This window comes from Lygodium microphyllum, chromosome 4 (assembly GCF_053477565.2).
Source record: "Lygodium microphyllum isolate KBCC chromosome 4, Lygodium_microphyllum_v1.1.10, whole genome shotgun sequence".
In the NCBI taxonomy this organism is placed as follows: domain Eukaryota; kingdom Viridiplantae; phylum Streptophyta; class Polypodiopsida; order Schizaeales; family Lygodiaceae; genus Lygodium; species Lygodium microphyllum.
In genome coordinates, this window is record NC_141138.1 from 175,349,484 (window position 1) to 175,361,318 (window position 11,835).

The window sequence follows — 11,835 nt, forward strand, 5'->3', positions numbered from 1 at the left end:
GATATGATACATTTCTTATCAAAGATTTAGTGGGGCATGTCTTAAATTAGATTGATGTGTTTCCAAATCACTTTCCAATGTTGCTTGCCCTTAGTACAAATGCAAGTAAAAAGGTTCTCCATTTTCCAAGAATGTAGAAAAGGTTTGAAAGTGCATCAACATGGGCTACATGAAACTGCCTAAAAACCTATTTTCACATCATGATAAGTCAACCAATTTGAAATCCTACATAGTTTTTAGAGCATCCTAGATTTTTTGTTGAAGCCTACCATTATGACTCAAAACCTTAAGAATACTTGCAAGTTTGATTTAAGAATTTACGAACAGTTGCAATGTTCATCATAAAAACAAGGAGAAGGATACACATTCATGAAGTTACTTGGTATATTTGCAAAAAAAAAATTCCAAATGGCATCTGACATTTTCTATCACAACCTTAAGAGGGGCATGCGTTACATTAGATTGTTGTGTTCCCAAACGACTTCACAATGCTACTTACTCTTCCTACAAATGCATGTGAAATAATCCTTTTTCCAGGAACATGGAAAGGGTTTGAAACTGCATCAACATAGGCTGCATGAAACTGCCTAAAAAACTATTTTACATTTCATAATGAGAATCTCTCTCTCTCTCTCTCTCTCTCTCTCTCTCTCTCTCTCTCTCTCTCTCTCTCTTTGTGGACGCACGTGCATGTGGTATTGATAAATATAAAAACAAGGAATGTACAAAGAAACTTCTAGCATACCAACTAAAGTTAGCTAGGAAACAATTTAATATCAAGGCTATTATTAAAAAAAACCATTTCATGAAGTAGAATGGCAATGGAACAATCTATACCCATTCATCAGGCAACCATCGTATGGACATACAAACAAAAGCCATTGAACCACTTGCAATAACCACCACCCCCGAACATGGTCATTGTGATCATGAACGTTAGCTAAATCGAATATAAAAGCATTCATGTCCTCTAGATATGCCAAAGGCCAACCCAATGTAGAGACTAACATGCAAGGATTTTCTCATTACAAGTTGGAAGTCAATGGCACTTCACCCAAGGCTTTAAGTGCATGTGCTCACACAATTGAAATTATGCACCAATATCTCTTCTTCATGAGGTATCCCTAGAGCTTTGCTTGCCAAGTATGAAATCCATTCCCATCAAACTAGATTCTAGTCTTACAACTCCTTTTAAAAGACAAGAAAAGGTGATGGGAAAAAAAGTATATAAGAAACCTTTACTTACAAGGGATAGTGTGCTAGTGGAAGTGAATAACGAGTGTTGTGAACAAGTGCTTATGGGTATATGTGAGAATGTGTGAATAGGTTCTAAGAGCTTCCATGTGTGGCTTGAGCCACATGGAGTCAATAGGCAAGGGAGAGAAAAAAGTAGGGATGTGGCCACTAGAGACATGCCAAAAACACGTGACTTGGCTTAACTAGCCCTTCTCTATCATGTTGCTAGCAGAGCCACCAAGGATGAGCATGGTTAGAGCATCACAATGGCCTTAGGGTGAAGAAGAGAACACCAAAAAATCAACATGGCAATCAAGACTTGTGTGTGGCAATTGACTCAATGGTCAAACGATAGCTGTACATAACTATTTAGGGTGATGGCTTGTGTGTGCCATGCTCAAAGAGACAATGAAGACATTTTGAGCGTATTAGTACGGGCACAAATGATGCAAGTGGGAAAGGCAGCGCAATGTTCTTGTTGTTGTTGGGGGGGGTAAAGAGAAGGGGACTATCCATTGAGGGAAAAGTCTAAGCATGTCCCTAAGTAAACAAGGAGTATTCATAAGCAAAACAAGAGAGGGCACGAGAAATTATCAATGAGGTAGGTGATAGATTGGGTGCACAATGACTTGAGAGAGAGAGGACATGATCTCCTACTTTTTACTAAGACAAAGAAACTAATATGTCTAGCTTTCAAAAATTCACATACCTACACTAAAGGCTTTGATACCAATTCTTGAGTCCAAGGGGAATGCCCTATAAGAAAACCCATTATAAAAGCAAGAATATGATATACCTCTATTAATAACAAAGTAGTACCTTTAAAGGCTATAAATGGATGAAGCTTGTGACATATCATAATAGACACTTGTTACATAGTGCTCTTCCACCTAAGGTGACATGTTGGTAGGTACAATGCGATTCAACTTTCATTCAATTTTGTGCATATTTTCTCCTTCCATTCTCTTCTTTCATTGCAATCTTTCTCAAGGTTCTACAAGGTGAGAACTCCAAGGTTCTACAAAGAGACCATACTCAACTTGCTCTTTGGAGCAAATCTATCAAAAGAACGCAAATTTTCTACATTGTTCGAGCCTTCTATAAAGTGTGCAAGGCAACTACAACTTCCTTTTGCAAGGTGTAGCTAATTTATCCTTCATTTGGGTATCTCGACACCAAAACGTGAATTTGTTGGGTGTGCTTGCAAGTGCTTTTGAAGAGTTATGGACTACTAGTTTGACACGTTTGACGATTCAGATGCAAAGCCCATTCAGTCTTCCACCAATAGGTGGTCACAATAGTCAAAAGTATTGCAAAGATTGACATTGAGAGCCTTGTTCCCACTTTGATAGATCTTATAGATCAAGAAGATCAAATCTCCCTTCTCCCCTTCGATTCTCTACATCTTTCTCACATGACCCATACTACAAGTCCTCATATAGATGTGATGGCTCCTTCTATTCAAGTGCCCATGCTTCGTTCTTCTCCCCAAAGAAGATCAACTTGATGGTGCGAACTACTCTCTTTGGTCTTGTAAAGTTGAGTATCCTTGATACCTTCGACTCATGGGACTTTATTGCTACCTCGATACCCTATCCAGTGGAGCATCCGCACATTGGTTCTACAATGGACCAAGCAGCCCCTTAGGATTAGCTCAATTCTCAAGCACAAATTTTCACTCTTTATGAGTCTACACAATTTTGTCCTTGTGCATGCGTGCGATCTTCAAACCATAAGGGAGGTGTGGACAAAGCTCTCTTTTCTATACCATGAGAAGACATTTGTCCACTGTATGGGCATAGAGAAGAAACTCCAAATGCTTTCTATTGATGATTCCTTTTCTACGTAAGATTACACCAACAAGATGGAGTATATGTGAGATGAGCTTGCATTCCTCAACATGATGATCTCATCGGAGGACATAGCGATGATTCTCATTACTCAATTGCCATCTCCCTCTCCCACGTATGATCTCTGCAAACTTCTACACTAGCTTGCTTACCTCTAGGGTTCAGGAGACTCTTCTCTGGAAAGAACTAGCTCCGCTTGTTTTGGAGCACAAATGTGACTCAAGGAGATTGGTACTAGTGGATTCAACCTTACTAAGGCTTTTACTGCAAGTTCAAGAGGGGGCAACAAGAAGAAGCAGAATAAATATTCGAAGTCTTCCTCGAGCTCTAACACAAATTCAGAGAAGTCTAAATACCTATAGTGTGGGAAGGACACTTGTCTCGAGGAGAAGTGTTGGAAGAAATACCTTCACCTTCGTCTGGGAGCAAAGGATGAAGCTAAAACATTTGAGCTCTCCTTACTTGTATACGTGCTATTAGACAAGACCGTGTTCCTTCACATCCTTAAGATGGAGCCTTCTTCATCAGCTTCAAAGAGGCCTTGGCTTCTAGCCAACAATTCTTCAAGTCAAGTGACTCCTCGACGAGATTTGTTGCAAGATCTTTGTCAGATTTACAAATGTTCACATTGGCTGGTTATTTTCCAGCTCAATGCATTTCTTTTTCAGTGGGTCCAGACTACATTCACATTGGCCAAAATGGGATGACCAGCATTTATTATGGCGATTGGCATTTTCCTGATCATTTTATTCATGTTGTGCAGCCAGCCAGCACATTTATGGCCTTCAAGAGCAAGTCAGCCAGATTTGGCAGATTTTTGCTATAGCCAACCTCCATACTTGGCAAATGATTCACAGGTTCAGCCTTTTGCAGGTTTCAGCACACTGACATATGGGTACTCTTCTCTGTCTTCCAGTGCTGCCATCCATCATCACCCTGATCTAATGCCCTCACTAACACCTTGGGCTGTGTACAAGGACTGATCAGATCTCTTCTCTATTCAGTTTCCATTCAGTTCAGTGTAGATTTTCTGCTTCTATTCTCTTCTTTCATTGCAGTCTTTCTCTTCCCTTCTCTCTCTGTGTTCATGTTTCCTCTTTTGTTGCGCACTCTCACATAGACATATAATGATGAAAAGAAACATCTCAAAGGTGAAATGTTTAAGGCTGAAACCTTCCACAATTACTCTAGCAGCCTCTTCTTTGAATCACCTCAAATAAAAATCATAATCTTTATGGTCGAATACGAATACTAAAGGAGCCTCTTGCACAATTATCTTTGAGTTAGCAATCGTGTTTACACATGTCCTTGTTGTGTGCCCATCTCCTAGTTGTGCGCCTCAATCAAAGACAAACAAGGACATCTGAAGCTCTAGAAATATTTGTTTCAATCATGTTTGTGCATCTATGTTCAGCCAAGCCTAGCACCATTCAGCCCCAAGATTATGAAGGTGTCTAGTACTTTTTGTAAGTATTCTACATGGCATTTAATCCATTCAACCATATTTCTTACACTGGTCGGACCAGCGTTCATGGCCAGAACAGTAGTGCACTTTGCTCCTATTAATTTTTGGATAGTTGGGCATCCTCTATCACTTCCTAGTCTTCCTCTTCATCATTTTCCCTTTCCTTCCTGCTGTTTGCAGTTTCTTTCATCTTGCTATCCTGTCCAACACCTCGCTGCCCTGTCCTTCAGACACACATGCAAGAGCTCAGTCCATTGTACAGAATCCTTCATTTTCTGATGTGGATTCAGGTTTCATTCTCCTTTCTTTGCCCTCTCTCTCCTCACACTTGTGTTTCCCCCTGTGCACATGCACTAACAGGGCATTAGAGCCAAGTTTGCTTGTTTACAAGATGCTCTACTGCTATGGTTGTGTTTTCCTCCTCCCTTTTCGAACCTGATGGTGACTTTTCACATGGAAGCTTCTTCGGCGACATCCAAATAAGAGCTCATGACTAGCAGACCATCATCCCTTCAAAGCATCTTCAGCAAATTTGAAGATGCCGGAACATCAGGATAGGCAGCCTACTTCTATTCCTTGTTCCCTCCCCAAGAACATCCCTTACCTTTCTTTTGGCACCATCTGTACAAGTATCCATCCTTCTGAACCTTTTCCATTCCCAAAAACTCAACCAGACAAACTATTCCCTTTGAAGGGCAAGGCTGAGGCCATCCTCCACACCTTTGACCTTTCCAAGTTTGCCAACCTGCCTATTCCAGGGACTCACTTGTATTTCAACCTCTGTACATGACATGACAATGATCATCTGGTCAACAGGAAAAACCACCCCTCCAAGGAGCCGATAATCAATCTCTAGGTTCGTGCCATGTGGTCTCTAACCTTGTTGCATTTGGAGAGAGTCAAGAGCTCTATTCATTAATTTGCCCCTCCCCCCCACCCCCCAATAAAATCATTTGAAAGCAGTGAGTATTAAAGCAATTATGTTAAAACAGACTTCAAAAAGGCTAGTCCCCCACATTGTTTTGACATAATAGGGTGATCATCGCATTCTTGAAAAGAGGCTGATTTTTAATGTAATCCATTTCACAGCCACCTATGGATCTTGTCAGTGGTGCTTCCATGGACAAGCTCAATGATGTGGTTCTTGTGCAGATACAGCATCTCCATGATGCCGTCCAGTTCCTGTCAACATTTAAAAATATACAAGGACTATTGGTCCTCATCCTTCCCATCATCTTGTTTGTGTCATCTGAAATAAAATGTTTTCGGTGTTTTTGGTGTTTTCCTGTTATGTCAATAACAATATTCGGTACCTAAGTTGGTCAAGAAGATTTGATAATAGAATCTAGGTCGGAAATTTTAGTGATTAGAGATTGTATGTGTTGCATGGGTTTGAATTTTCTTGTTTTGTGTATTCTTGGGAAGGCAGGCTGCTCTATATCGCTAATTCTAAACTAACCTTAGCATACAATATACACACAGTACAAGATGAGTGTGAGAAGCAAGAATGTGATGTGCTAAATGTGACTGAACTGACACACAGCCCAACCCTACAGTGCAAGTACCCACACTCCAAGCAATAAGAAGGTTCACATGGGAAAGCAATCCTTTCTAATGTGGTGGATAGAAAAAGCCTCATATAAACAACTATAGAGGCATATTGACTATGCATGTCATGTAACAACTCACTATGTTCACTGTTGCTCCTATAGCACACATGGGTGGGGGGATGGGTTAGTGCATCAGTGGGTGGGTGGATGCATGTGTGTGTGTGTGTGCACGTGCATGCATCCACATGGGGATAATAATATCAACAGTTTCCAAGGCCCCTGTATCAGTAGCGCACACACCTAATGTGAATGTAAGAAGAGATGCACCAGGACCTAGGGAAACCCAGCCAATTAAGCAACCATTTCATAAAGAAAGGCAATGTCATTGAGCATAGATAATAACCCTTCTTAATGTGACAATGTGGTTTATAAGATTCTTACACTTCTAACATCTGCATCTTTCACATCTTGATCTGTTGTTACAAGAAGAAACTTCACCTTTGTGTTTGACATGTACCCATATCTGCAACATATAATCTACATTAAGGGTGTAGCCATCATGAATGCAACAAAAGGTTGGGTTATTGTCTCCTACAAACATAATGTAACCTGGAAAATCGTAATATTCAAATGAAAAGGAAATCCAAGGACTCACACTTTGTAGTCTTCTGTTGGATATAAAAGACCCAAAAAGGTCTCATTTAAACTTGCACCTGATTTCTTTGGATTATTAACTGTTCAAAACAAACAACAAATATAAATAACATCTTAAAGCACCAAGATATTTCACAAAAAGGTGCACCCTGCTTTATCAACTTATCTCTTGCCTTGAACTAATATTCCACACATCACTAGAAATACCCTATTCACAATAATCAGCTGAAGAATGCAATTTTAGTAAGAATATTACACCAGGCTTGCATGACAAGCTGATGTTGCAACCAAGATTTTAGGCTGAATACTTGACGACTCAATAAAGAAAGAAAATAACTGTCAAGCCAACATAAATGCACCAATCATAAGCTAAAAGAAACAAGGTTAGCACTGAAAAAGCTTAACAATGTTCTTACACATCAAGAATTGGGAGTTCAAGCCTGGTTCTAGCACCAACCTCAATTGAAGGACATGTTATCTTTAGCAAAACACCCATCACCAATTCATAAAATAAGCCACTATTATCTGGCACAAACATTATCAAGGATGGTGGCAGGAAAGCATCACCACATGCCACAAACTAGAAAATAGGATAAGAAGAAAATACTAGAGCGATTTGGAGGCAACCCTAAAGTTGGCTCTGTAAGACTACTCTCTTACATGCATATCTGCAATGCACATGATCAGTTACAATCAGCCTTCACTCAGTGTCTCACACCCATGAACACTGGTATTCACGCTCGGCAAAGCTCATGCTCTATGCTCAAATAGTCTAGCACTCACAATCTTGACATAGACTTGCCAGAGTAGACCACCATCAATCCAGATCATGATCTCTGCTATTACAATCCAAGGCACAATCTACAATTCAACGAGGATCCAATGACACTGGCTTGTCTTTAAATAGACTCCGTGTTTAAACTGCTCAAGAGTAGTATATATGTCCCAAAATAAAACAGCCTACTTATTTTAATGTGGCAATTAAAGTTTTGCCGAATCACCAAAGCAGCCATCAAACTACCCAATCGCTGGTCCACTGCACACGTGACCTGCTGCCCTGCTGCACATGCAACCTGCTGTCCAACTGCACACAACATGCTACCATCACGATCAGGTCCCTGACCATGTTGTTGTGTTGCCTCTCTGCCATGGACAGATGGTTGGGGGTAGTTTTCCCTTTCATTCTCTCCAGTCATGAAATTTGGCACATGATACCAAGGTATCAAGGTGCAGATGTGTATATGGAATTGACTGAGAAATCTAGCTTTATGCTCCAATCTAAATTGGATACATCAAATGGACACTTTTGCAGGCATTGGACGTGGCCAATGATGTTTTACTCCATGTGACCTCACATGTGCACAACTTAATAATGCCACAAATAAGCATTAAAAATACACATCCCCACGACACTCCACTTCTTTAAGGCATGTAAAATGGCCACGAATTATGTACTATAACTGGAGTAACCTAACTTTTTTGCCTAGAGTTTTCAACTTTCATAAGCCACGGGATGGCTGCATTGTTGTACCATTGCTTCAACACCATATCCATTTGCATCACAAATCACCATAAAAGATTCATTGAAATTTACAAATCTCAACACAACACCTAAAGAGTAGACTAGATAGCCTTCAATTTCTTGAGAGCTTGGTCCATCTCCAATATCCGTGTCCACTAGAACACCGGCCTTGTGGCAATGTCACTTGTGCATAGTGCTCCACAAACTTGCTAGAGAACACTATCAATCCCAAGAACAAACGCACCTTCAATGCATCTTTAGGACAATGCTACTCCATGATTGTCTTTCTGTTCTCAAGATCCATTAAAATCACCTCTGCTGAGATAATGTGCCCCAAATAAGAGAACGACATCATGTAGAACTCACACTTCTTCCTATTTAAGAAAAATTGATTCTCCTATAACAACTGTAGGTACATCTGCAAGTGATTGCCATGCTCCTCTTGTGGAGGGATTCTCCCCCCCCCCCCCCCCCCCCCCCCCCCCCCAATCTTTTTTCATGTGGTTTTGGGGAGGGAGGGAGGGAGGGCCGCACACGCATGGAGTAGCATTACTACAATCATGCTAAAGTTAGTAACGAAAGAATGAAAACCATAAAAAAGAGAAATCCAGACATTGCCCTATATGAAAGCAAAGTTACAAGAGTTACCTCAAAGTGAGTCACCAAGTAGTCCTCGCAAAGAAACGAGCCTAGCCAAAGTGAGCACCAATAGAAAGATGTAATGCAATGTAAGAGGACGAGTACATGTATAGATCGATCATACGTTGGCATAAAGCACGAACAAAAGCACCTCCTCATTGTATGGGGGCACAAACATATACACCATGGACTCTCTAATCCTAGACAGTGATAGGATATGCATTAAAGACATAATACACTATCACACACACATAAACACACAAAGCAACTCCTAATTGCATGGGAGGACAAACACATAAACCATGGATGCTCCAATCCCAAATGGCGATTGGATATGCCTCGATGACATTATACACTAAGATATTTGACATTTATAGACAAGTGGAACCTTGAACAAGCACAAGGCCAAGCTTTTTGCCAAGGGATCTGCCCAAAAGCCCAATGTGAACTTTGCAAATATTGCTATGGGAGTGACTAACACTTTTACAAGACTGCCTGTAAGTGATGGCCAATGAACAAATGTGAAGTCCCCCTTCTTGAATGGAGCCCTCAAGAGGAGGAGATCCACATCACAAATAGCTACTAGGATTAAGTGTTCAAATATGAGAGAATTATGCCTACTAGCTCTTTAAGAGGCTTAAAGTAGGGACACTATGCTGGCATGACTTGAAGACGTCAAATGTTGATTTTCAAACTCTAATATAAGGTGGACGACAAGATTATCACTCTCATCATCTCTGTGTCATTACAACAGGTCCATCTAGTTATTCGAACATGCAGTGGTCTGACTACTGAAGCTTTTATGAGTTGATCAGGATACACCCTATCGCTGTCAATGTCAACGTCCTCCTGCACACATCTTTGCTTTCCTCCAAAGCGCTGGGTGTCAACAGTGCCAAGTCTTGTCCTTTCATGCATACGGCTAAAACAGACTTGATAAAGATACTATCTAATGTCAATAAATGCTCTTCGCATGCAGATAAACGAGAATCAGCCATACAATTAATGCAGATCTACCTGCATGGCACTCCATCCTTGACACTCAGAAGCTAAGCTTTTGGAAGCACAAGGATCGTACACCAACACAAAGTGCCTCATGATTTTGGACCAGCATGAGAAAAATAAGTCAACATGCCAGAATCCATGTACGCAAGTCCCAGAACCAACTGCTTATTTAGAACAGTGTTTTGATGAGTGGATGGCACTGCTAATCTGGATGGCTGAAGAACGATTCGCGCATAGTAACCTGAAGAGGAGAAACTACCTTTCTCGTCGATTACATCCAAGGAGCAGTGGATGATGTAGTGGAACTTGAGTTCATCGTCTCCATCCGTGAAGCTTTGAATGTATAGCGGATTGTTCTGATGAATCACGATATTAGAGTTCAAGGGCCATGAGCCGTGCAGAAATCACTAGTAATCTGATGCTTACCTGCTGCCCCACAACTGCAACGCACACGATCATGCTTGATCCACAAACCCCCTGGGACTGCGATCTCGGCCTTTTGTGTGTTGTTTGTTGAAAAGTCTAAAGAGCCAGTGACCTTCAAATGAACGTAAAATCTTTTATATCTTAAAGTAGGTTTCGCATGGCCAAGACTTCACGAGGTAAGCGCACTTTTAGAAAGAGTGTCTCACTGGGCTAAATGTACCCAAAAGAGGTAAAGTCTCATAAATCGGGTACATTTAACGATGAGAAGGTGAGACAATGCATCGTGGTTTATGTGTAAAACCTTTCTTATTTTTTCTTTACTATTTATTATTTAAAGGTCTGTTCGAGTGACTCTAGAACTAAGGAGGCAACCCACATAGGCTCAAGGAGGAGAGGTTTGTATTAAGGAAATAAAGAGGGGTTTTTTTCAAAGGTGATTTAATAATGAAGAGGGGAAAGGTGAGTCTTTGAAAAGTTGGTGCATTTTTTGGCCATGGCCAATGGATGGTCTGAAATTCTCCCCTCACCCTATTCAAATGGTTGGCTGACTTTAGCCCAAATGGTCCCAAGCCTACTAAAGTGCCAGTCTGAGTAGAGTTACCTAACATTCCCATGTATCTTCATCTATATCTTAAATCCATGCTAACTCCTCTAGGTAGGACATTGGGGTAAAAATCAGTTATATTTGGAATCCAACTGACATCCCCGGGCCCTAGTACGACTCAACCTCTCAGTAGACCTCGGATATGTAACCCCAATCTAGTTTTGCCTTACGTACGGAGTCTCCTCTTTGTTTGTTAGACGAAGTGAAGAACCTTTTAGAGTCTATGTCCATATAGCTATGGGTAGATTTGGTTATCATCCAAGAGTCCTGAGACTATTTGACCTTTCTTGAGGTACCTATCCAAAGGGCTTTCTACCATATTGAAGTCGCCTACTAGAATTGTAGGGCAATGGAAATTGTTAAGGGAGGACCAAATGTTTGCCCTTTGAAGGATCAAAGTTTGCACGTGAGAGCTATGGCAGGAGAGCAAGAGTAAGAAAGAGAGAGACAAGAAATGGGAACTCCAACAACCACAATGTGTGGCCGGGCCTTCCTTTATTCAAACTGTCACTAAAAGAATAAAGAATAAGTGACTGTGATGGGCACCCACCACCTGCAGTGTGCAGTGGTGGGTACTGTTAGTGTAGTAATACACGAGCGGCTAGGCGGAGGCGCCTTTACCCCCAACACCTCAATCTTAATAGTGCTATTGATATCATTTGCAAGCTAGTTGAGGACCCTTCGTTTATCACCATTAGATAGGGAGATACCTTTCAAGGACCGTTTGCCAACATCTCATTGGACGAGCCAACCTAGGGCATCCTTTTTGCAATTGCAGAAAGAAGGGGTGCTAGAGGAAAGCCTTGCCTAATGGACTTCCTAAGAAGGAAAGGTTGGTCTTAGGACTCAATTGCCTGAGACTCTTGAGGAGGCGTTCCCAAATA

The 11,835-nt window shown here is 41.0% G+C and overlaps 1 protein-coding gene across 3 annotated transcripts; it reads right to left on the minus strand.

Moving 5' to 3' along the window:
• Positions 1 to 358: 358 nt before the first annotated feature.
• LOC148037937 (SNARE-like superfamily protein) lies at positions 359 to 10,538 on the minus strand. 3 transcript variants are annotated; one of them, XM_087676968.1, is made up of 5 exons: positions 10,348 to 10,537; positions 10,181 to 10,277; positions 6,757 to 6,835; positions 6,543 to 6,624; positions 359 to 583 (listed from the first exon to the last, which is right to left on the minus strand). In XM_087676968.1, the coding sequence occupies exons 1-5, from the start codon at positions 10,378 to 10,380 to the stop codon at positions 458 to 460; spliced, it is 417 nt and encodes a 138-aa protein (XP_087533094.1). In that variant the 5' UTR covers positions 10,381 to 10,537; the 3' UTR covers positions 359 to 457. The 3 variants fall into 3 exon arrangements, with proteins under 3 accessions (XP_087533094.1, XP_087533093.1, XP_087533095.1); XM_087676967.1 differs by having other exon boundaries at positions 359 to 595; positions 10,348 to 10,526; XM_087676969.1 differs by lacking the exon at positions 359 to 583 and adding an exon at positions 5,503 to 5,733 and having other exon boundaries at positions 10,348 to 10,538.
• Between the last annotated feature and the right edge of the window lie 1,297 nt (positions 10,539 to 11,835).

Excerpts from the sequence above, each read along its gene's own strand:
- LOC148037937 (XM_087676967.1), bottom strand. The coding sequence starts at position 10,380 with ATGATCGTGTGCGTTGCAGTTGTGGGGCAGCAG. Across the intron at positions 10,278-10,347 it reads TTGCAGTTGTGGGGCAGCAG|AACAATCCGCTATACATTCA; the intron begins GTAAGCATCAGA and ends GTGATTCATCAG. Across the intron at positions 6,625-6,756 it reads CCAACAGAAGACTACAAAGT|ATATGGGTACATGTCAAACA; the intron begins GTGAGTCCTTGG and ends TATATGTTGCAG.